The sequence below is a fragment of the Mustela lutreola genome, chromosome 7, assembly GCF_030435805.1.
Source record: "Mustela lutreola isolate mMusLut2 chromosome 7, mMusLut2.pri, whole genome shotgun sequence".
NCBI lineage: Eukaryota > Metazoa > Chordata > Mammalia > Carnivora > Mustelidae > Mustela > Mustela lutreola.
Genome location: NC_081296.1, coordinates 87,734,708 through 87,760,192, shown reverse-complemented (window position 1 = coordinate 87,760,192; position 25,485 = coordinate 87,734,708). Strand labels below are relative to the sequence as shown.

General features: G+C 37.7%; 1 protein-coding gene and 1 long non-coding RNA gene across 14 annotated transcripts in view; one reads left to right on the top strand and one right to left on the bottom strand.

The window, feature by feature from the left end:
• HEATR5A (HEAT repeat containing 5A) overlaps nt 1-21,771 on the top strand; it is a 114,729-nt gene extending 92,958 nt beyond the window's left edge. For 6 of the 9 annotated variants that reach the window (XM_059181841.1, XM_059181844.1, XM_059181839.1 and 3 more), the window contains 7 exons: nt 508-635; nt 2,155-2,302; nt 4,340-4,612; nt 6,792-7,016; nt 11,970-12,124; nt 19,787-20,000; nt 20,300-21,771. In XM_059181841.1, the coding sequence (XP_059037824.1) occupies nt 508-635; nt 2,155-2,302; nt 4,340-4,612; nt 6,792-7,016; nt 11,970-12,124; nt 19,787-20,000; nt 20,300-20,607 (1,451 nt within the window). In that variant the 3' untranslated portion in view covers nt 20,608-21,771. Of the gene's footprint in view, nt 1-507; nt 636-2,154; nt 2,303-4,339; nt 4,613-6,791; nt 7,017-11,969; nt 12,125-15,259; nt 15,391-19,786; nt 20,001-20,299 lie in introns of those variants that run through there. The other 3 variants (XR_009355603.1, XM_059181840.1, XM_059181845.1) reach the window with 3 other exon arrangements.
• LOC131836442 (uncharacterized) overlaps nt 9,625-25,485 on the bottom strand; it is an 81,574-nt gene continuing 65,713 nt past the window's right edge. For 3 of the 5 annotated variants that reach the window (XR_009355607.1, XR_009355605.1, XR_009355606.1), the window contains one exon: nt 20,266-20,377. This is a non-coding gene — a long non-coding RNA (uncharacterized LOC131836442). Of the gene's footprint in view, nt 9,887-20,265; nt 20,378-25,485 lie in introns of those variants that run through there. The other 2 variants (XR_009355609.1, XR_009355608.1) reach the window with 2 other exon arrangements.

Here is a 25,485-nt window from a genome sequence, read left to right as displayed (position 1 = left end):
TGTGAGAATGAAATGAAATGGTATATGTAAAGATACAGTACTTGATCCATGATAATCACTCAAAAATTGTAGTAAGAATAAAGTTATAGAACTCTACATGTTGGGGCACCTGGCTGGCTCAGTTGGTAGAGCGATTCTTAATCTCGGGGTCATGAGTTAAAGCCCTCCATGGATCCTCCTTTAAAAAAAATTTTTATTTTTTTAATAAAAAACTCTTCACATTAAGTTCTCTAGTACAATTTTATTCTAATTTTTTGCATTTTTGAACTATTTCATAGCACCTATGCGTAGTGCTCAAACCTGTTTGAGATTATTCTCTATGTACATGTGGATAAAAACAACTAAAAGACTTGCTTTATTACTTAAAAGTTTAGTCTTAAATACAATGTGGTTTACTTTACCTTTTTGCTAAGCTTATTTGTATATCTTATCTAAGTATAAAATGAATTCCTTACTTCATAAACTAAGAATCTCAAAGAAGCCTCCTTTTTTTTTTGTTTTCTACAGGAATCAGCGTGGAATTTCTATGTTCCTTACGCTCAGATGCAACCATGGAAAGCATTACTGCTTGTTTACATGCATTACAGGCCCTTCTAGATGTTCCTTGGCCCAGATCTAAAATTGGCAGTGATCAGGTGATTTCTTATTTTTTGTTAGGCTTCTGTGGTTTTCAAGGAACAGAAATAACAACATGTTCAGGTTACTACAGCAAACAAAAAATGAACACAGAGAAGAAAAAGAAAACTAAACTGCTGCATGACTTGATCTGTCAGAACTGGAATGCTGTCAGCAACCATGCAGACCCAGGAGCAGTCATGCCTCTGACTGCCACTTGGTGTGTCTGCTTCTGCCACACTGATTTCTGCTGCTAACTACTACTCAGTGTAGCAGCTCTTCAGTCGAACTCTCAGCAATGAGGGGGAAGGCACTGTATTGAAGTGGCCAGAAGAGTAGCTACTAGTTAAATGTAGAATTCCTTCTTTGTATTTTTCTGCTTCAGTGCGCCCTGTTCTTTGTATATATCTGTATCTTCTATTCCATTTCCCCAAGAGAGAATCTACTTGGTTCATGTATTTATGTCTATTACAGAGTATTCCTGTTGGTTGAGTTCTCCTTCTTGGTTTTTAAAGAGATTACTGGCTAGCCTATAGGTGGAGTCAGACACTAATATCTGACCCAGTTGTGACTGATAATAGGACCACTGTGAAGTATGGCATTTCCTTTAACTTCTTTCCTAGGAACTACTGATTTTCTCTCTAGGTGGACTGTAATTTAATCTGTTAACACTTTTGTTTATTAGGTTTAAATTACTAAAGAGCATCTTCCCTGACTTGGATTATACTTGAATAAATTCTGAACATTTTGTTCTTGTTTATTTGGCATATTAAAACAAGCACAATAATGATGGATTTTCTCTGTTATTTTCAAAGATGAAAGGAAGCTACCAGATTAAGCACTAGAAAAGCAGAAAACGAGAGACTGTTTGTCCAGTGCATTTTATTCTTTTATTTTTTTAAGATTTTTAAATTTATTTATTTGGGAGAGAGAGAAAGTGAGTGAGCACACACAAGTGGGCTGAGGGTCAGAGGGAAAGAGACAAGCAGACTCTCCACAGAGCAAGGATCCTGACATGGGGCTCGATCCCAGGCTATGAGATCATAACCTGAGCCTAAGGCAGATGCTTAACTGACTGAGATACTGAGGCACCCCAGTGTAGTTTATCCTTTAGAGGGATATCCATTTTATGCTTATTAACTTATCACTTTTTAATGTTTTCCTTCTCTAGCATTCTTTGTTATTACTAGAAAACCTCAATACAGATCTGGAAGTCTACATGACAGTGCTTGTATTCTTCTAGCCAGATTTCTCACCTTGCTTTGGAAGTTTCCCTTTCCATTTTCCCATTTTAGGACCTGTGTGAAACCAGTCTTTTGTCATAATACCATTTCCTGCAAGATGGTACAGAAACCAATCTGGAGTCAATTTAAAATAGAACAAGTGTTCCTAACATTATTGTACCTACACTTTTAATTTTTGTGATCAATTTGTTAATATTCTCTTTTTGAATGTTCCCATGGCATTTAATATTGGTATTTTTAAAAAAGAAAGTATGTCATTTCCAATGCAGTTTCTCCTAAATGTTTTCTATGATAGGACTTGGGCATCGAGTTGTTGAATGTACTACATCGAGTAATTTTGACCCGAGAATCACCTTCTATTCAGTTGGCTTCACTTGAAGTGGTAAGACAGATTATCTGTGCAGCTCAGGAACATGTCAAGGAGAAAAGACGAAGTGCAGAAGGTGAATGTTAACCTATAATACAAAATTCATCATATTATTATAATCAAATTAATTAGCATTACTTTTTTAAAGTATTCTTACATGTCTATTTTGTTCTGATAATGTTTTGTGTATAGTACAAATGAAACCTCTCTAGGTATGGATTTAAGTCCTTTAATCCACCTCTACATGTTAGCTTGGATTTTGTTAGTAGCTTAGGTTTTCCTTGGGAAAATGAGAATTTTAACAAAATCCTGGAAGGGGAGAAAAAAATCCCTTATACTGGTTGAATACTTACTTTAGCTGTGAGTGTTTATCAGTGTACATGGAAGAACAACTGACAATTTTTTTAAGTTTTCTTTAAGTAATCTCCACACCCAGTGTTGGGGCTTGAATTTGCAACCCAGAAATCTGGAGTTTTATGCTCCACCAATGAAGCCAGCCAAGTACCCCATAACTACTGACAATTTTTTTCTTTCTCTTTTTTTTTTAAGATTTTTTTTTATTTATTTGACAGAGAGAGACACAGCGAGAGGGGGAACACAAGCAGGGCAAGTGAGAGAGGGAGAAGCAGGCTCCTCACTGAGCAGGAAGCCTAATGTGGGCTCCCTAGGATCATGACCTGAGCAGAAGGCAGACATTTTACTCCTGAGCCACCCAGGCGTCCCACTATTGACAATTTTTAATGACTTAAGTTTTGCAGAGTGATTAAATTGCTTACTTATAAGTCTGATTTGGTATTGATGAGTTTATCATTTAATATTACATTTGACTACATAGAACAGAAAACTCAGTCTGATAAGTGGATTTAAAACACAAGGATTGGGCGCCTGGGTGGCTCAGTGGGTTAAGCCGCTGCCTTCGGCTCGGGTCGTGATCTCAGGGTCCTGGGATCGAGTCCCGCATCGGGCTCTCTGCTCAGCAGGGAGCCTGCTTCCTCCTCTCTCTGCCTGCCTCTCTGCTTACTTGTGATTTCTCTCTGTCAAATAAATAAATAAAATCTTTAAAAAAAAAAAAAAAAAAAACAAGGATTTGTTCTGTCATCTAAAAGATGCCCCAGAGACAGGAAGTCCTGAACAGGCATGGCAGTTTCTTTTTTTTTTTTTTTTTTAAAGATTTTTATTTATTTATTTGACAGAGAGAGATCACAAGCAGGCAGAGAGGCAGGCAGAGAGAGAGAGAGAGGGAAGCAGGCTCGCCGCCGAGCAGAGAGCCCGACATGGGACTCGATCCTAGGACCCTGAGACCATGACCTGAGCTGAAGGCAGCGGCCCCAACCCACCGAGCCACCCAGGTGCCCCAGGCATGGCAGTTTCTTAAAAAATATCAGGGACTTGGGGCACCTGGGTGGTTCAGTGGGTTAAAGCCTCTGCCTTTGGCTCAGGTCATGATCCCAGGGTCCTGGGATGGAGCCCTGCATCGGGCTCTCTGCTCAGCGGGGAGCCTGCTTCCCCCTCCCTCTCTCTGCCTGCCTCTCTGCCTACTTGTGATCTCTATCAAATTAATAAATAAAATCTTTAAAAAAAAACAAAAACAAAACATCAGGGACCTTGGTTCTTATCTTTCTGCCTGCCATTATCAATATTTAAGAGTACAAGGTAGGCATTGGAGCTGGTCCTATCAGATTCACATTTTTCTTTTTTTAAGATTTTATTTATTTTTGAGAGAGAGAGCGCACAGAGGGAGTGGCAGAAGCAGGTTCCCCTCTGAACAAGGAGCCCGACATGGGGCTCGATCATGACCTGAGCCAAAGCCTGACAGACACCCAATCGACTGAGCCACCTAGGTGCCTCTCAAGTTCATATTCTTAACAAGGCGTTAACCAGACAATATTTTAAAACTGAGAGGGTTACCAAGGATTTCTTTTGATCTACTGCAATAGGTAGTCATAATAAAGACAACTCCTTTTACCTCCATAACTTCATCTTTCAGTCTTTAACACGCAAGACTTCTGCCATTTAAAGGTTTTACCTACAACAGAAATGGACTAAATTGCCATCTACCTAAAGCAAAGCAAACACGAAATGTTTATTCAACACTGTTTTTTCTGTCTTTTAGTTGATGATGGGGCTGCGGAAAAGGAAACCCTGCCAGAGTTTGGAGAGGGAAAGGACACAGGAGGACTTGTGCCTGGGAAATCTTTGGTTTTTGCAACACTGGAATTGTGTGTATGCATTCTAGTTAGACAGCTTCCAGAACTAAATCCAAAATTGACAGGTAGCCCAGGAGTAAGAGCTACAAAGCCACAGGTGCTCTCGGAAGATGGAAGTAGATTGGTGTCAGCTGCGTTAGTTATCCTGTCTGAACTTCCTGCGGTGTGCTCTCCTGAAGGTACGCTGTGGTATTTCACTGCTTTACTTGACCAGGAGGGAGAGGAATGGTTTTAATAAATAAAGGAGATAATGGTTGCCAATCCTTTCCTCATTAAACTAATGCTGCCTCAGAGGTTTGGTGGGTAATGTTTTTAATCCTTTAAGATTAACATTGCATTCTAATAATTTGTTTTTTGAAAGGGTAAAGGTAAGTAGATACTATGTATTATCAACAGATAATGCTCTTTCTTGGTTGACAATATTGTTAACGTATCAGTGGCAGTGATTTAGCTCTTGGTCATTTTTTGGTATAAAATACCTAATGGACTTCCCCTTTCTTGGTGATGACAGAAGTTTGTCATCAGTTTGGAATCGAGTCCATACTTAGAGCTTTTAAGGCTCCATAGGGCTCTGCTGAGTCACTGCCTCCTCCTAATTCCTTCTGTGTGAATTTTTAACCTAGAAGCCTTCTTGCTTTTCCCTGTTGTCCATGGTGCTTCTTGATTTGAAGTGGCCCATTCCTTCTCTCCTTTTTAAAATTTTGTCTTCTGGGGCACCTGGGTGGCTCAGTGGGTTAACCCTCTGCGTTCAGCTCAGGTCATGATTTCAGAATCCTGGGATGGAGCCCCAAATCGGGCTCCCTGCTCAGCGGGGAGCCTGCTTCCCCCTCTCTCCCTGCCTACTTGTGATCTCTCTCTGTCAAATAAGTAAAATCTTTAAAAATAAAATTTTGCCTTCCTTTGAAGTTCATATCCAGACCTATGTTATATGTAAATGCTTCCCTAAAAACTCTAGCTCATAGAGAGTTATGTTTTTTCATGTGTGTATGCATATATATCTATGTGTATAATGTTGCTTCCATATGTGAATAGGTTTTATGCATCATATAGAGAGAGGCATTATCTGTAATTTGTTATTACATACCAAAAAGACAAACTTATATGAAAACAAATATGTCTTATTTCCAATGAAATACTGTATCCTTTAGGAAATTTAGTAGATAATAGGCACACCGTGCTTAATAGATTTCTTAACGGATAAGCATATTTTTGCTTAAACATGTCTTGACCAACATATGTGCTATCTTTTATTATGATTTTCAGCTTTGATATGAATTGAAACCTATATTCCTTATTCTCACATACTGCTTTGCAGCAAGAATGGCAGAAAAAGTGACTAGTAGAAGCTTTAGGATAAAAATACACTGTGAGAGTTTTGTTGAGTAGCCTCTGGGAGCATTAAATTTACTATTTTAGTTTTACTCTCTCAGTTTAAACATAACAATGACTTTTCAACTCTTCAATGGGTATGAAATTTTTTATAATTTTTATTGAGTAGATTGCTACAGATTCCTTAGAAAAAAGAGTTTGATATAAAATACATTCAGGGGGAGCCTGGGTGGCTCAGTGTGTTGGGCAGCTGCCTTTGGCTCAGGTCATGATCTCAGGGTCTTGGGTTGGAGCCCCGCATCAAGCTCTCTGCTCAGTGGGGAGCCTGCTTACCTCTCTCTCTGTGCCTGCCTCTCTGCCTACTTGTGATCTCTTTGTCAAATAAATAAATAAAGGGGGCCTGGGTGGCTCAGTGGGTTAAGCCGCTGCCTTCGGCTCAGGTCATGATCTCAGGGTCCTGGGATCGAGTTCCGCATCGGGCTCTCTGCTCAGCAGGGAGCCTGCTTCCTTCTCTCTCTCTCTGCCTGCCTCTCAGTGTACTTGTAATTTCTCTCTGTCAAATAAATAAATAAAATCTTTAAAAAAATAAATAAATAAAAATATATAAATAAATAAATAAAATATTTTAAAAAATAAAAAAATAAATTCACATGGTTAGTAGTGATAGTTGTACAACATTGTGAATGTACCTAATGCCACTGAATTGTACACTTTAAAATGGTTAAAATTGTAAATTTTGTCTATATTACACTAAAAAATAAAAACAAATTCATCATTTGTCAGCTACCAAATAAGCAAGATACAAAAATACTGTGACACAATTTAAATAACATTTTCAGTTACAACCAAAATTTAATGCAGTCTTAAAAATCTTAATACTACCTAAATTATCTTAATAGTTATAATCCTTTATGAAAAATATCTTAAAAGCTAGAAATTTTTGACATTGTCTTCCTCGTTGATGATTTCTTTTTAGAAAGTATATGTATAGACTGAAACATAGAGTGTTTTTAAATATGTGTCTTACAGGAAGCATCTCAATTCTCCCTACTATATTGTACCTCACAATTGGGGTCCTCAGAGAAACTGCTGTGAAGTTACCTGGGGGCCAGTTATCTTCAACTGTTGCAGCTTCCCTACAGGCTCTGAAAGGAATATTGTCTTCTCCCATGGCCAGAGCAGAAAAGAGTCACACTGCTTGGACTGACCTCCTCCGTAGTGCTTTAACAACAATACTTGACTGTTGGGATCCAGGTAATTAAGGCTATTGAGAAGCAATTGTTTACTTTGTTGTAAAAAGCATGAGGGACTTTGAGAATAAGCTATTTAATTGATCATATTTGGCATTCTTACCTAGAGAGGCCCATAGTTACTACATATGTGTTCAGAGAATATGTATTAAGTTATTAAGTAGATAAAAACATCTATATTCTCATTTTAGTATCTTTACTCTTTAATGCAGTTAAATGACTGGCAACCTATATATTAAGTTGACAGAGATCTCCAAATGTTAGTATTAATTTATGAATATAGTATGATCCATAACTAGCTGACAAAACCTTTTAATGCACACAGGGTATCAAAAAGTACATAAGTTATGCATTATAAATCTAAAATAAGATTGATTGGATTTATATTCTCATTCCACTACTTACTAGCTAACTGACTAGCTAAGTTGCTCAACTTCTCTGAACCTTAGTTTTCTCATTAACAAAATAAGGGTATTGTGTTGCAGGAATTGTTAGAGCAGTAACATAATATATGGAAAGCATCTCATTTATTATCTGATATATATCAATAAATGATAGCCAGTATTATGTTCAGTGGCCGTTAAAATTTCTTTTGCTCTTACTATTGTTATATAGTTTTCATTTTCAGTATAATGTCATGGTGATTGTAAAAAGTCCTTAGACATATAGATTGTCCCTGCCTTCCTTGTTCTGTTTATAAATGTCACAGTTCACCATATTCTCTTTCATGTGGTGTAAAGGTTTCAGTGGAATTCAGCATTTATTGACCACCTACTTTATGCCCAGAGTTGAGAGTCTGGTGGAGTCTGGTATCTATAAATTGTTATATGCTTAATATCACAAAGTTCTCCTTGAAGGCAACAGTAATGTCTTAATTATCACTGCATTTCTAAATATAGTTTAAAAAAAGAGAGAGACTGGTTTTAAAAATGAGAGTAATCTGCTCTGAGTGAATCAGGCAGAGTGTAATAGGGTTCTCTGGAAGCTCTTGTTGAGATGAAGTTTTGGGAGCAAGAAGTTTATTAAGGAACAACACCTGTGAAGGGAGTAGGGGAAAGTAATACTGGGCAAAAGAGGAAGTCGAACTCTAGCACAAGCCCCTAACAATTGGGAGTTCTGCAGATTGCCCATATGAATGCCTCACATAGGACAGAAAAGGCCTGTACTTTATCCTCAGATGTGGGCTAACCTAGGAAGGATGTGATCTCAATCAAGGCAACTCTAGCTGAGGCCAACCCTAAGGGAGCTAAGCTGACCATATTTCCCAAGGCTGGTCAGCACCTTCTCCAATGAGGGGATCTCAGTGGTACAGTTCTGTATCTACCACAAGAGGTTTCTCAGAAAAGTCAATGGAGACTTGGAGAATCAGGAAGCATTTTCCACATGGACATCATAGAAACAGGTTCTAGGTACATTTTGATCATGTGCCTGTAGACCTAAATAGTATGGTACATTTGGTGACAGCAAGTAGAATAATAAAAGAATGTGGGGTTAAAGGAAGAGGCGGAGGAGGGTGATGAATAGTAATTATTAAAAAGATGAAGTGGGATGGTGCATGGGGCCAGATTATGGAGGATTTGCATGGTTTGTAATTTGGACTGCTTTTAATATGCATGTGGAATCACTGAAGGGTTTTAAGAAGAGGAGTAAAGGGATAGAATTTGCAATTCTGAAGAATCACTGTGGCAGCTATAGAAAACAGGATTCTTAGAGGTAAGATAGTAGTGTAAGAATAAAGAATAAAATGTTAAAATGTTAAGCATGTATTAACAGAATTTATTGATAGTTTGGTTTAGGAATTGAAAGGGTTCATTGAGCACTCCTAGTACCATTAACAGAAATTCCAAAGTGAACATTTTCAGGGGAATGTAATGAGTTGAGTTTGAAATGCCTTTCAGATAATTAAGTGGAGCATAATATGTAGCAGTCTGGACTTCAGGAAAGTAATCTGAACTAAAGATGATTTTAGAGTATGTGTATTGGAGAGTTATCAGCATAAGCTATGGGATAGATAAAATCACCCCAGTTGAGTTTATGGATCAAGATGGAAGGAGATTGAGGAGAGAATACAGTCACAGAAGCCAAAGAAAAGAATTTTAATGGTGAGAGCATGGTCAACAGTGTAAATACAGTGTAAATGGAACGTAAGGAAAGTAAGGATTGAGTATAGACTCCTCTTCACAAGCAGAAAAGAAAGCTGAAGGAAAGTACAGGGATGAGGAATTTTTTTTAAGATGAGATTTTAGCATGCATTTGTGGTTATGGGGGATAAAAGATATGAGATTGGAGTTGGAAATATTAGGGAGGGAAGCAATGTCTCCTTCTAAGCAGGAAGAAATAAAATTCATAGTACAATTTAGAAGGATGAACCTTTGCCAGTGGGAAGGAAGAAAACGAGGTTAGAGATGGGAACTAACAGGTGTAAGATTTTATGATGAGAGTTACAAAGAGCTTGTCTCTTCCATCACACACCAGAAATATGTTTTTGGTTGTTTATCAGAGAATAAGGTTAGGGCGGTAAGGATTTAGATTACCTACCTAGAGAAATTAAAGTAGGAGCTGATAATCACAGGTAAACCATTTTCTGTGTAACAAATCGCCTGAAAACATAATGGTTTAAAACAACAAACATTTATTATCTGATAGTTTACGGGTCAAGAATTTGGAGCAGTATAGGTGGTTGGTTCTCACTCATGAGGTTACTGTTAAGATGTTGGCCAGGGCTGCAGCTAGAAGATCCATTTCCAAGATGACTCATTCATGGTTGTTGGAAAGAGAGTCTTCAGTCTCTTGCTGGCTATTTGCAGGAAGCTTTGCTTCCTTACCACAGAGACCTCTCCATGGGGCTGATGCTAAAGGAAACTTGCATTTATGCTGGGTAAAAGAAGATAGGAGTAAGGGAGTTTAGGTAGGGATGGGGGAATAGGGAATTTGAGAGGAAATGGGAAGAGGAACCCAGGAGAGCTTTATCCTTCTGAAAATAAAAAGACATTTTTACTAAACAGACTAGCTGTGTTTCAAGTTGTCATGAATGACCAAAAGTAACAACTGTTTAGGAAGCAGTATAGCATCATGATTAACATTATGCTCTCTGGAATCAAACTATCTGCCTTACTAATTGTGTGACTTGGGCAAATGACTAAACTTCTTTTCCTCATCTATAAAATGGAAGGAAGAAGATTACCCATTTCCTGTTGCTATTATATGGATTAAATATTTAATATATACAAAGTACCTATAATAATGTTGTCATCATTTTAAATGTTGACCCATGTACCTTTTACTTTAAAATTATTCAAATTATTTTTATAAAATCCCACTCATCCATAATATATTGCTTTCATTGCTGTCATTGTTTCATTATTACCTCTCAAGCATCAGTTAAGATATTAATCTCCTCAAGGCTTTCTCTGACCACCTAGTGTAGCAATTCCTGGGTTGCTTTCCTTTATTTTCTGATTTTTTTTTTTTTTTAATTTACTTATTTGGGGTGCCTGGGTGGCTCAGTTGGGTGTCTGACTTTTGATCTATTAGCTCAGGCCTTTATCTCAGGGTTGTGAGTTCAATTCCCACATTGGGCTCCATGCTGGGTATGGAGCCTACTTTAAAAAAAAAAAAAGGTTACTATATAAAAGTAATCTCTGCACCCAACATGGGGGTCAAATTCACGATCCTGATATCAAGTGTTACACACTCTACCTGCTGATCCAGCCAGGAGTCCCAACTTTTATATTTTAATGTATTTTTTATATTCATAGACCTTGTGACTAACAAATTATTTACTTCTGGTATACAATATATCTTCTGTAAATTATAGACTCACTGCCAAAAAGAGTGCTGTTTCCTAAACATTTGTTGAATGAATATTAGCAAACCTGTTATCTCGATCCCTGTATATCATTTCTTCATAAGTAGTAATCCAGTCTTACACTGTTCCATGAGTTGAATTTGCCGCCCCTTTTCCTTTTCAAGTAACATCAAGTTTTCACAGCAGGGTCATTAAAATTACTGAATGAGGGGCGCCTGGGTGGCTCAGTGGGTTAAGCCGCTGCCTTCGGCTCAGGTCATGATCCCAGGGTCCTGGGATCGAGTCCCGCATCGGGCTCTCTGCTCAGCAGGGAGCCTGCTTCCTCCTCTCTCTCTCTCTCTGCCTGCCTGTCTGCCTGCTTGTGATCTCTCTCTATCAAATAAATAAATAAAATCTTTAAAAAAAAATAAAATAAAATAAAATAAAATAAAATTACTGAATGAGATTATGAAGGTAAATATGGGGGGCAATGAAGGAGAATTATCTAACAGAAAATCCTTTCAGATGATTGTGACCCATGCAGTATTTTCAGGTATTTTTATACTGTTAAGAAATGGTATATATAGCAAAGCACTAAGGTATTTTCACTTGACACTTGTGTTATCAGAATATGAATACCTTATCTTACCTTAATCTTAACAAAGAAAGATTACCTTAATCTTAACAAAGAAAAATCATTTCTGATTTGTTCCACAACAAAAATGATACTATAATAGCTAACTCATGTTGAGCTCAACATGCTATTCAAATGCCTTACATGAATAACTCATTTAATCCTCATAACTTTATAAATGCAAGTACTGTTAATATTTCCATTTTATAAATGTGAAAACTAAAATTGGGGTTCAGTGTTCAATGTTACACAACTAGTAAATGTATATTCCTAGTAAATATACATATATATTTACTGATGTCCGCCTGTAAAGAATGTAATTACTTTGGTAATTTTTGGCTCTAGAATGACTTACAATCTTACATTTTAAAACCTACAACTTTTGCCAGGATTCTTAAAATCAGTCCATTAGTGTTTGTCTATAACTGTTGCGTACACAAAAGAAATTGTTGCTCTCAAACCAGAGGTATCTTCACACAGGTGCATAAAACAATACGGCAATCTTGGGATGTTTCTCATAGATTATTTCTCTTTAGTAGATGGAACACATCAAGAACTTGATGAAATCAGTCTACTTACTGCTATCACAGTATTTATTTTGTCTACCAGTCCAGAAGTTACTACCATCCCATGCCTTCAGAAGCGCTGTATTGAGAAATTTAAGGCTTCTCTTGAGATAAAAGATCCTGTGGTAAGTGTCTTTATTAGAGAGATGTTTGTAATAGGAATGTGTTTAGGCTTTTGTAAAACCTTTCTTTGTGATTTTATTGGCTCCAACAAGAAGTACAAGACTGAATTTTTTGTTTTTAGGTTTGGAGCAATTTCTGTTCTTAGGGTGACAAAGCCAAATAATACTGTTCTTACTCTTTGCTCCCAAGGATAGAACATAGTTAGAGAAAGATAAAGGACATTTAAAACAAAACAAAACAAAACCTTAATTTGAAATAAGGCATCTTAAAATTGATGTATCTCTGGAACTTACGAGGGACATTTAGTAAGATAATTTGTTTTTATTTTCATTTTTTTAAAGATTTTATTCATTTATTTATTTTAGAGAGAGAGCCTGCTTGCAAGGAGTGGAGGGAGAGGGAGAAGCAGACTCCTCATTGAGCTTGGAGCCTGATACGGGACTCAGTTTTATCACCCTGAGATCATGATCTGAGCCAAAATCAAGAGTTGGGCATTCAACTGACTAAGCCACCCAGGTGCCCCTTAGTAAGATACTTTGTAGCTTATTATAGTGGATTTCCTAAAAAAGAAAGACTTCACCTGCCTTCAAGAATATGATATGAAATAATGGTACCCATCCCAAAAACAGTGCACACAAGTTAATCTCATTCCTTTAAGACCTCCTCACTTGCTAAATGAACTTCCTATTCCTTTATGCACTGCAGAATGAGTTGGTTCCAGGTCAGAAAGACTTCATTTACAATTAGATTTGGGGGAAATTGGCCAATAATATCAAAAGGTTTTAAAACATTTCATCAGGGGTGCCTGGGTGGCTCAGTGGGTTAAAGCCTCTGCCTTCAGCTTGGGTCATGATCCCAGGGTCCTGGGATCGAGCCCCGCATTGGGCTCTCTGCTCAGTCAGCAGGGAGCCTGCCTCCCCCTCTCTCTGTCTGCCTCTCTGCCTACTTGTGATCTCTCTCTCTCTCTCTCTCTCTATCAAATAAATAAAATCTTTAAAAATTTAAAAAAAAATTCTTTTCATCAAATACTAGTAGAACTGTATAGGTCAGTGTGAAAAATGCGTAGTTACCATTTAGCCAGAAGGACAATTAAAGATTTCATGGGCAATACAGAAAGTTATGTAGTTTAAAGAACAAATAAAACTTGGTTCTTTTAATAGAGAACATTCAGTTTTCCTAAGTAATCAAAGATTTGATAAAAACAATATGAAACGTGAGAAATTATTTTGATAATATTCAGAATCTTTGTCTTCTAGGCAGATTATTTTAATAAGGCAAAGAAAAACCTTTTATAATCTTTTATCAAGGGGAGACCAATAATCCAAGAAAAATGTGTCTGTTTAACAGAGAGAAAACCAAATTCTAATTTTGTACCAGTGTATTTATGATATTAAAGCTCATTTTCTTTTTTTTACTTACATAAATTTATTCCCATCTTAGGTAGCTTGACCATGAATAAAATTCCTTTCCCAAAATCCCTTTCCGCAAACGTACAACTTTATTTTTTGTACTTCTGGATTTTGTTGTCTATTTTTCCCCTTTCCCATTATGAAGTAGCCAACCTCACTTTAGGACAAAATTACTTTCTTTTTCCTCAACAAAATTGCATCTACATCCCTCATTCTTTCATTCTTTCTCTTACTGAAACACACATCCTGCTTTGCCAGGATACAAAGATGATTCTGTTACCCATCGATGGATCACAGCCACTAACTCAGGAAACAAGTGGTTGAGCCCTGGCACACTGCCGAGGCCAACTGCACCATTCCTAGGAATCCCAAGGGGGCTGAACAAATGAAATGCATATCTCCTGGCTGGGTTTACCAACACTGTTCCCAAACAAACTCAGATAAACTAATCACAGGAGAAGCCAATCACTCAAGAGACAAGGATTTGGAATAGAGAATTGGAGAGCTTTATTTTGGGGGCCAGCAGCCAGGGAAGGTGGCTCAAGCCTTAACAACTGACCTCTCTGCCAACAAATGGACACCTAGAGTTTTATAGGAAGAGGTTCGGAGAATTCATGCCAAGAGAAGGCAGCATTGATCACAGGAAAGAGTCTATATGTATTCAGCAAGTGATCTTGGACAGGGAAGAGTATGGGATGTTGTCTTCTAGGCATTTCTTTGATATCAGGGCTTTTCTGGCCTGGTAGTTTGAATGTTCATGTCATTGCAAAACATATTCCATCAATGTCTCAAGAAAGTATGATAAGAAATAAGAACAATGGGTTTCAGTTAGGGCATGAGTTAAGCAATCTTGTCTATTTCTGGTCTTAACTTTTGGGGCCTATGCTTGAGCTAGAGGACTTGCTGACAATTACTTCTAGTAGTTTAATTACATACATGAACATTTTTAACCCTTAGAAACCTTAATTTCTTTTTTTAAGGATGTGTTTACTTAAGGTTTTGTTTATTTATTTGAAAGAGAGAGCATGAGCAGGGGGTGGGAAAAGAAGGCAAGGGAGGGCTGAGTAGGGAGCCCCACACAGGGCTCAGTCCCAGAGCCCTGGGATCACAGCCCAAGCCAAAGGCAGACACTTAACCAACTGAACCACCCAGGAGCCCCTTATTTATTTATTTGAGAAAGGGAGAGAGAACATGTGCGTGCTTTGCAGGGGGATAGGGCAGAGGGAAAAAGAGTCTCAAGCAGACTATGCAACAAGTGTGGAGCCTCACCCAGGACTCAGTCCCATGACCCTGAGATCATGAACTGAGCTGAAACCAAGAGGCAGACCCTCAACCCTTTGTGCCACCCAGGTGCCCCAAAAAACTTAATTTCTAATGGAAAACCAAGTAAACAACTGTAAACTGTTATACCAACATTCTTGAGATTGACAAATTTATGAATACATTTTGTAATTTCTAAAAATATATCCTCCCTCAGTATATTTTTCACTGGTGAACCAAACATGTTTGCTAATAGACCCAACTATCTTAAGTTTCTTGGTAATAAACCAAAAATAGATAAACCTATGTTTAGTAATTAATGTTTCAGTTTTTTATTTTAATTGGAAATGATCCAGATATTCAATGAATACCCATCTTTCAACTTATCTCAGTATAATTTTAAAGTTTTAAGTTACCAAAAAGATTTTTGAAACTATTTTTTTTAATAAGATTTTATTTATTTGACAGAGAGAAACACAGTGAGAGACGGAACACAGCAGAGGGAGTGGGAGAGGGAGAAGCAGGCTTCCCACCAAGCAGGGATCCGGATGCGGGGCTCAATCCCAGGACCCTGGGATCATGACCTGAGCCAAAGGCAGGTGACTAACGACTGAGCCACCCAGTCGCCCCATGGAAACTATTTTTAAGTAAACATACAGATGTAGACAGGCCAGGTCTGAGGACTTCTCAGAAGCGTCCTTGGCTTTTTGCAGAATAGAAATCAAACACAAGCAAAAAGGAAAAGCAAACAATTTATTGAAGACATAGAACAGATACAAACAGAGCATCTGGGAGACGCAGAAAGGAAAAGGAGGGGCCTCTGGGTGTTGATTGGGCATCTGCCTTTGGCTCAGGTCATGATCCCAGGGTCCTGGGATCGATCCTTGAATCAGGCTCCCTCCTCAGCGGGGAGCCTGATTCTCCGTGTGCCTCTTCCCCCAACTCATGTTCTCTTGTGCACGCACTCTCTCTCTCTCTCTCTCTGTCTGAAATACATAAATCTTTAAAAAAAGAGAGAGAGAAAAAGGAAAAGGAGCAGGAGTCTCATTTTTGTAGGGGATCAGGAGTTTTACTGAGAATGGTGGTCTGTTGTATGTGTCTCACACATCCAGGAACTGGTCAAACAAGGATTGAGTGCTCAGCTGTCTTCCTAAGTTACTTAGACCCTCAAGTCAGGGATCTTGGCATCAAAATTTTGGAATCTGTGCTCTTATAGAACATTCGTGACATTTGTGATAGCCCTGCCTGGTCACTCTTTAGAAGTTTGCAAGCAATGAGCTTTCATTTTAAAGTTCGAGCCATGAGATAGGTATAATGATACAAAACTCACTAGTTGATTAAAGAGCAGTTGGATCCAGATTGTGTTTCTAAAGTATTTAAATTCCAGTTAACACACAGTGTTATATTAGCTTCAGGTGTGCAATATAGTGACTCAACAATTCTTTACTTTAGTCAGTGCTCATCATGACAAGTGTATAATTTAATTTCCTTCATCTATTTCACCCAACCTCCCATCCACATCCCCTCTGTTAACCATCATTTTGTTCTTTATAGTTAAGAGTATGTTTCTTGGTTTGCCTCCCTCTTTTTTTTCCCCTTTGCTTGTTTGTTTTGTTTCTTATATTTCACTCAGCATAATATACTCTGTAGCTCTACCCATGTCATGGCAAATGGCAAGAATTCATTCCTTTTTGTGGCTTAATAATACTCCACTATATAGTAATTCATTTTTTTCTTAAAGTAAGCTCCACACCCAGCATGGAGCCCAATGCAGGGCTTGAACCCGCAACTCTTGAGATCAAGACCCAGCTGAGCCACCGAAGCACCTCTCCCTTTTTTTATTCTTGTTTTTATTTATTTATTAGCACCAAGCAGAGGGAGAAGCAGACTCCCTGCTGAGCAAGGACACCACCCCCCTGCCAATGCAGGACTCAATCCCAGGACTCTGGGATCATGACCTGAGGTGAAGGCAGATGCTTAGCCAACTGAGCCACCCAGGTGTCCCGACCCCCCCACCCCCACTTAAAAAAAAAACAAACAAAAAACAAAAAAAAAAAAAAAAACTGGAATTAGGGATAAGAGTTCCTGGAGAAAACCTGATAAAATACTTACATCTCAAAGGCAAAGGACAGAATGCAAGTTCCTCCAGCAAGGACTTTTGTTCCCATTGGCCTGAATTTTTAACAATACTTAAAAGCCTTTTGAGATAAAAAGTGAAGGTTTTAGGATTGCTAAAAAGGACTGGTGGATTTAGAATTGTTTCTGGAGCCTCATTTCTTGTTTTTGCCTTTAATTCCTCAAGAATTGGTTTGTAGTTTATTTATTTTTTTAAAGATCTTATTTATTTATTTGACAGAGATCACAGGCAGGCAGAGAGAGAAGGAAGCAGGCTCCCTGCTGAGCAGAGAGCCTGATTTTTTTTTGGGGGGGGGGGGTGGTGCTCAATCCCAAAACCCTGGGATCATGACCTGAGCTGAAGGCAGAGGCTTTAACCCACTGACCCACCCAGGCACCCCTGGTTTGCAGTTTAAAAGACTTCATAGGTTGGGCCCCTGGGTGGCTCAGTTGATTGAGCATCTGCCTTCAGCTCAGGTCATGATCCCAGCCCTGGGATCAAGTCCTGAGTCCATCCTTGCTCAGGTGGGAGGCTGCTTCTCCTGCTCCCTCTGCCTGTGCTCTCTCTCTCTCTTTGTCAAGTAAATAAATAAAATCTTAAAAAAAAAAAAAAAAAAAAAAGACTTCATAGGTTGACCTACCTGTGTAACTACATTATCTCCAATTTTTTCTTTTTATCTGAGACATTGTCAACTAAGATGGAAATCAAAAGATTACTGTTTTTGATTTAGAATTGTGTGTCTTGGAATATTTTAGTGGGTACAGAGTTTCATTTTAGCTTTAGGAAGGAATCTTTAAAAAAAAAAAAAAAAAATTTGCTGCCAGGCTCTGAAAATCAGCTTTCAGTTTGACCAAATTTTGACCATAGACTCACTTTGGGAATAGAGTTACTGAGTTCCCTTGAACTCAAGAGTCATCCTCAAAGAGGTTGCAAAAGATGTTTTATTTTTCTCGATCTACTGGTTACTACAGAGAGAGATCTGGGAAAGTAGACTCTGATAAGGATTATCATCCTTAGCTGGCTTCTTCCAGTTTCCCCAGGATCACATGTGCAGTCCTAAGTAGGATTTATGTAGAAAATGTAGCTCTAGTATCTACCAGAATTTGGTGAGGTTTTCCATTAATTTTAATGTTAGTTTCCCTGGTCTATTTAAAGAATAATAGCCATGTACCAGAAATTCCCTCAGACTCTTGTCTGCTCTGGGAGAGGCCCATATGGGACCTTCCTTCCAAGGTAGATATGGAGGCATTCGAATTGGTGTTGGAGGATTTTTGCAAAACCTTTGAGAACAATCTTTTTTCCAGTATACCAGTTAATTAAAAATAAGATACCAGTTTCTGGGCCAGTGTTTTGATGATGCACCCCCAAAGGGCTGCAATGCAAGAGGTATTGTTTTAGATAACTTCTGTGTCTAATTTTTTATTCCCTTTTTGCAATGAAACTTTCAATGAAGCTATTTTGGTATCTTAAAGCCTTTTGGAAGTTTCTCCATAACAATTAAAATAGGTATCCCATTCTCTTTGATTTGGGAATCCTTGCTTTTAATCATACTTCTTAAATAAATGACCTTGTCTAAGGTCATTTCTCCATAATGGCCATTGTAATTCTAAGTTGCCTTTAGTAAGATTTTGCCATTCTATTAGGTCTTAATAGCTACAGAGACTATAGTTCTCAGACATAAAATAAGCAGGTGTGCCAAAAGGTGGAGTGCTCAACTTTTTGGAATTTAAGGATCCCATTTCTTTAACTCTTTGGGTCTCTCAGAGCTAAACTAATACCTAAGAGGGATGTGCTACTGGGTTGGGGATTGCATGGTGTTTTATGGTATGCTTTGTTGCATGGACATTTTCTTGAGGTTGGTGGTGGGTAATCTATGTCAGTCTAACCCATTCTGTGATCAGCTTATCCTAGATAGGAGTCTTAGGGTCAGGTAGCAAGCACTCTGACAGTTTTTATGTACTTACTCTACCAATGCCCACCAATTTTGCAGCTTTTTGGCTTTCTAGATTTCCATCTGCTGTAGCCTTTACTTCATGTGCACATCAACATACCAGGAGTGACCAAAGAGATGTTATTGCAGTCTGGCCAGTAGAAGGCCTTATGTGCAACACCAGCAAGTCCCAGTGTAGATGTGGGGGCTGGGGAAAGAACTGAACCCAATAGACCTCAACAAATAGGGACTGGAGACTGGGATTCCACACAAATGGAGAACTGCTGATGGAACCACCAGTCCACATCTGTGTTTCTCCTTAACTCCTGAAGCCTTCAGAAGTTTCCTTCAGATCCCATCACTGCTACCACATCTGTCAAGGAACAAAATTCAACTAAGTAAATTTTAAAGATCTTATTGGCTTTATTCATGATTTGGGCAGCATCCCATATCAGAGATGGAGAGAGGAGCTCTGAAGAGCTGTACAAAATCAAAGATTTATAGACAGAAAGAGAAAGGGCAAGGAAATTACTAGCAAAGAGTGGATTGTTTCAGGCAAAGCTACCTTCCTTAGGGGGATAGCAGGGTCTGTCTAGCAGAACACCTCACTAGTGCTGACCAGGTAATTGCAGATTGACTGGTTTAAGATTCTAGTCCTGGGAGAGATTGAAACTGTAATTAAGCTGGGTATTGAGTTTGGGTTTGGTAACCTGGGCTTTGCCCCAGTGACTCCATTTTGGGCTCTTGTCCTTCTTTTAACAACTGTTAGCACTTGGATTTCCACAATTAAAAATAAATTAGAAATTAAATGCCTTTTTTAGAGACTTCTTTTTAAAAAAAGTTTTAATTCACAATTTTTATTTCCTTTTTTAAAATTTACATTACAGTCTGCATGTTAATATAAATTTGTATTTATAATTTATACTGTTTTTGTCTCTTACCTCATTAGGTACAAATCAAGACCTATCAACTCCTGCTTTCCGTTTTTCAGTATCCAAATCCAGCTGTTTCCTACCCATACATTTACTCTTTAGTATCCTCTATTGTGGAAAAACTGCAGGAAATAGACCAGAGAAAGCCTGAAGACACTACTGAGCTTCAGATCTTTCAAGAAGGCATAAAGGTCTTGGAAGCACTGGTAGCCATTGCCGAAGAACAGCACCGTAAGTGTCAGCACTAAATTCATACTAAATAAGAATCCATCCCAAATCGGAAATTTAATGTTATTTTAAGTGTAAAATTTTCAGTTAGTCACTTAACATTATATTTCCACATTCATTGAAAGGCAAGTCTTATTAATTGCAAGTATTGATATTATTGAGTGTTAATTTGAGAGATTAGAAGGATCCTTTTTCCCCTGCAGTGGGAAAAAATGTGTACAGATAAGTGAGTTTACAGCTATATATATTAAACACTTACAACCTTCAATCCAGGACTTAAAAATCATTTATTTACTTAACAGGTTCTCAGCTGGTGGCCTGTCTTCTGCCCATCCTCATTTCCTTCCTTTTGGATGATAATGCTCTGGGATCAGCAACTGCTGTAATGAAAAATTTACATGACTTTGCTTTGCAAAATCTCATGCAGATTGGGCCTCAGTATTCATCAGTTTTTAAAAATGTAATGGCTTCTTCTCCAGCCCTGAAAGCCCGCCTTGAGGCTGCTATCAAGGGCAATCAGGAAAATGTCAAAGTCAAGATATCGACATCTAAACATACTAAGAACCCTGGAAAGAATGCAAGCATCCAATTAAAGACCAATTTCCTCTGATTCCTCTGTTTTAATAGTGAGCACCTTAATAAAATACTTGATTATTTCCTTCTCTTTGGAGACAAAAGTGACATTTTAGACACAAGTGCACTTGGAGGTCTGGTTGATTGTCTTAAACAGCTGTGACTTTTCAAAGTAATATCAAACTTAACATTTTTTATGGTTTTTTTGTTTTTCAATTTAATAAAATCACAGAGCTCTTGCCAGGAATTTCAAGAAAGTGCTAAAAAATTGAAGTTACTTAACAATCCAGGAGCTTACTTAAAATCCAGTCTGCTTTAGAAATGAAATGGCTTTCTTCTGACAGTCCATACACACATGGTGTACTTAACACTTTGATAGATAGAGATTGATTCTAAATTATCTTCATTTATATTGTATCCTAATTGCTAATTTAAGATTCTGCCTTATTCAGTAATTATATTAAACTTTCTTGTATTTCTCAGACAACATAATGATTGGAAAGATATTTCGCAAGTTGGTTTAGAATTATCCAATAAATAGTAGTACAAGTTAATTATAGCTCTACAGTGTGACCTCAGATCTGGTGTCTATAAATATGGCTTTTCACCACCTTTTGGTTTTATTGGGTTCACAAAATGGAAATTTTACTTATTTTAAATAGAATAGGATATTTCCACTTCAGTTTCTCACGTGGATTTTCTGTTACCTCTACTCCTGGTAATTTTGTTTTCATTTATGACAGACATTCATACTAATGAGTTTAATTCATATTTATATTCAGGTCAACTATGGATTTATATTAAACAACAAATTTAGATCATCACCAAATGCAAGTATGTTTTTTTATTGTGAAACATATTTTAATACAGAAAAAATCTAATGATAGAGTCATATTGGTTGAAAAAATATTTTTGAACTGTTGGTAATCACTGACTCTCCTTCCACTTCAGTGTTAAATGTATTAATCAAGCACTATGTCACAACATAGCATTTCCCTGTTAAAAAATTAAAAACTGGAGTGATAGACGCATGTTCTGAACTGAGAAAACACTTTGAGTCAAGCAGGAACAATGTGATATACTCTATTTTATTATGTTTGTATATAAATACTCTTGTAAATTGTTCAAAATGAAAACACTTGACAAATCTAATACTACAATCAATTTTTTTAATTTACATAAATAAAGCTAATTTTCTTTATCATTCTTGTATTTGAGATTATTTTGCCCACAAAAGATGGCTGGTTAGTCTCACAGATTCTAGAAAATCAATGCTGTGGAGCAAATAACATACCTTCTTTGTAACTTGGCATTTTTCTCAGATGAGCCCTTTCTTTGGAGCATTCTTTGCAATGGTTTGGACTCTGTATCTTCCTAATTGTCTCTGCAAATTTGAGTATACACTTTTTGCTGTTTCCTTCATCTGAATGCCCTTCTCTCTATTATTGTATCTGACAAACTCCCATTTTCTTGTAAGCTGGTTTAAATGTCAGTTCCCCTTGTTAACTCTCCTTAACACTTCTTACCCTCCTCTTATACCAATCAAATTTAACTGCTTCCTCACCTATGTCCCTGGAGTTCTTTACACATTCTTCTATGCATGGAACCTCACATTGCATTTTGATATGCCCCTGTTAGACCATCTTCTGAAAGGGGGAATTTTGTCTTGTAACTGCCTTTGTGGCATCAACTAAATACTTAATCACTGTTGAACTGCACTGATACAGGATGGATTTGAGCTCAGAAATCTCCTTTGTCGAGGCAATTGGTTATTCTCAGGGTAGAACTTTTTTTTTTTTTTTTTTAAGTTTTTTTATTTATTTATTTGACAGAGAGAGATCACAGTAGGCAGAGAGGCAGGCAGAGAGAGAGGAGGAAGCAGGCTCCCCGCTGAGCAGAGAGCCCGATGCAGGGCTCTATCCCAGGACCCTGGGATCATGACCTGAGCCAAAGGCAGAGGCTTAACCCACTGAGCCACCCAGGCGCCCCTCAGGGTAGAACTTTTTTTTTTTTTTAAGAATTTTATTTATTGGGCGCCTGGGTGGCTCAGTGGGTTAAGCCGCTGCCTTCGGCTCAGGTCATGATCTCAGGGTCCTGGGATCAAGTCCCGCATCAGGCTCTCTGCTCAGCAGGGAGCCTGCTTCCCTTCCTCTCTCTCTACCTGCCTCTCCGTCTACTTGTGATTTCTCTCTGTCAAATAAATAAATAAAATCTTTAAAAAAAAAAAAAAAAAAAAGAATTTTATTTATTTATTTGGCACACAGAGATCACAAGTAGGCAGAGAGACAGGCGGAGAGAGAGAGGAGGAAGCAGGCCCCCTGCTGAGCAGAGAGCCTGATGTGAGGCTTGATCCCAGGACTCTGAGATCATGACCTGAGCCAAGGCAGAGGATTTAACCCACTGAACCACCCAGGCGCCTCAGGGTAGAACTTATTAATTTGATTTTTGAGTTCTTTGGTCTGTTTCATTTAGTTCGTTCTTGAACATTAAGATGTCCACTCATCATTTAGTGATACAGTTTCCTGAATTGTTTGGGTTAGAGGTATTACATGAATGTCAGTAGTTACGAAATAATATGTCCAGTGTCATGGAATTAGGAACTTTGAGTTAAGCACTATCTTATAGCCTTTTTTTTTTTTTTTAGAGTATCACCTTGTTTAAAACAACACTGAATTAGTAAATATATTCTTAATGATAAGGAAATTAAGGCTTAATAGCTGGTATTCAAAGCTATCTTTCAGATCCAGGGTCCATGCTGTAAACAAAACAAGTACTCTGGCAGTCCTGATTACATCAAGGGGTAGCTTTTCTCTTTTTCTAGTGTTCCAATTCCCTCGGGAGCCTTCCTCACTCCTTACCTAAGATGTTTGCAGTTGTATTTCTCCAAGTTGCCACAAGAAGCTTTCTGAACAATAAGCAAAATGTTTTGTTTTTGTTACTGTTTTTGTTTTAAATTGTGTCCTCCACAGTTTGTATGAGAATAGACTATATGATTAGGTATTGATGATTAAAGTTTTGAATTGTTATAAAGGTTAATAATCTGAAAAATACATCAAAATTTATATCTTCTTTTATTTTAAAGAGTTTCCAGTTGTGATAAAGCTGTTGCACTTTAACCAGCTTGGTTAGTAACTTGGCTGAAACAAAGTGGTGTGTTTGTCTTGAGCTTTTATATTTCTAAGGGAAGAAATAGAGACACATTTACTATTTGAGTCCCATTCTTTTTAATCTAATGCCTAAAAGCTTATTTAGGAAAGACCTAAAAAATAACATTGGATATAACAGATTTCTATTAATAGAGCATTGAAGCAAAATATTACTTCTATAAAACAGACTTCAAAATTAACCTTAAAGGGAACATCAAGGCACATAAATAAATACAGTAAGTCCTGTAAGGAGTTTTTAAGTATAGGAGCACCTGACTGGCTCAGTTGGAAGAGCATGCAACTCTTGGTCTCAGGGTTCTTAAGTTTGAGGCCCACTTTGGGTGTAGAGTACTTAAATAAATAAACTTTAAAAAGAAAAGGTATAAGCATACTGCTGTGGGAGCCCAGAGAAGATGTCTTGACCAAGGCTTCCAAGATGAACTTAATTAACCCATGGAATATCATAAAATACAGGCTTAGAAAATAGTACTTACTTGAGAGAATGCAAAACCTGAATTGTTCTTCATAACAATAATTTTGAAAAGAATTCCCTCTATGCCATATCCTAAAGAATTCCCTTTGTCTTTTTATTATAACTTTAGGACGAAGGTAAGTACATATCTTGCATTTTCTCCATCAGCTGAATATGCTTTCCTCTTACAAATAACTTGTTACCCTTGGGAATACCTCAATTTATCAGGAGACCTCTATGTTTGCTAGAAATACAGTTCTCCAACTCCATGCTGTCTGACACTAATCACCCACCAATTGATTAATTGTGTCTCTGTTGACTTCTTTTTATTTTTTTTGTTTAAAGATTTTATTTATTTATTTGAGAGAGAGAGCATGAGAGGGGGAGGGTCAGAGGAGAAAGCAAACTCCCTACCAAGCAGGAAACCTGATGCAGGATTAGATCCCAGAACTCCAGAATCACTACCTAAGCCAAAGGCAACCGGCCAACCAACTGAGCCACCCAGGTGCCTGACTTTTCTGTTTACTAGTCTGTTTAACTAATGCCTTCCTGTGCTTTTAACTTTGAGGAAATGGGAAATTTTATGTTGTTTTGATGATATCCAGTACAGAACACAAATACAATCCCAAGTTCTGTATATTTAAAGAAACTAGCTTTCTTTCATTGCATTTCTGTTTGGGTAGGATTCCTGCTTACTTTTCTCTTTGAGGCACTATAAAATGATAATTCCTGGGGCACCTGAGTGGCTCAGTGGGTTAAGACTCTGCCTTTGGATTGGGTCATGATCCCAGGGTCCTGGGATGGAGCCCCGCATCGGGGCTGATTTCCCCTTCCCCTCTGCCTGCTTCTCTGCTTACTTGTAATCTCTCTTACTCTGTGTCAAATAAATAAATAAAATCTTTTTTTTAAAAAATGATGATTCCACAGGCTATTTGGGGAAAATTCTTATTACTTGATAGCCATTCTTCATATATATTCACATATCATTCCTTAAATAGGTAATATATCCCCAAAAAACCTTATTTTTTGAAAAATTCTAACTTTTTTTAAAGAAATTAGGCCATTGCTGCCAGTTAAAAACTAATACTGACAATGTTTTGCTTAATGGGATCAGAATTTAATCATTTTTTTCTGAAAAAATATCTAGAGGCACAAATAACTTGATTAGCAAATATGTACATACCCGCCCATATCAGAAGTAATGGATTGCTCTGTAAAATAAAATATTCGGAGTGCCTGGGTGGCTCAGTGGGTTAAAGCCTCTGCCTTAGGCTCAGGTCATGATCCCAGAGTCCTG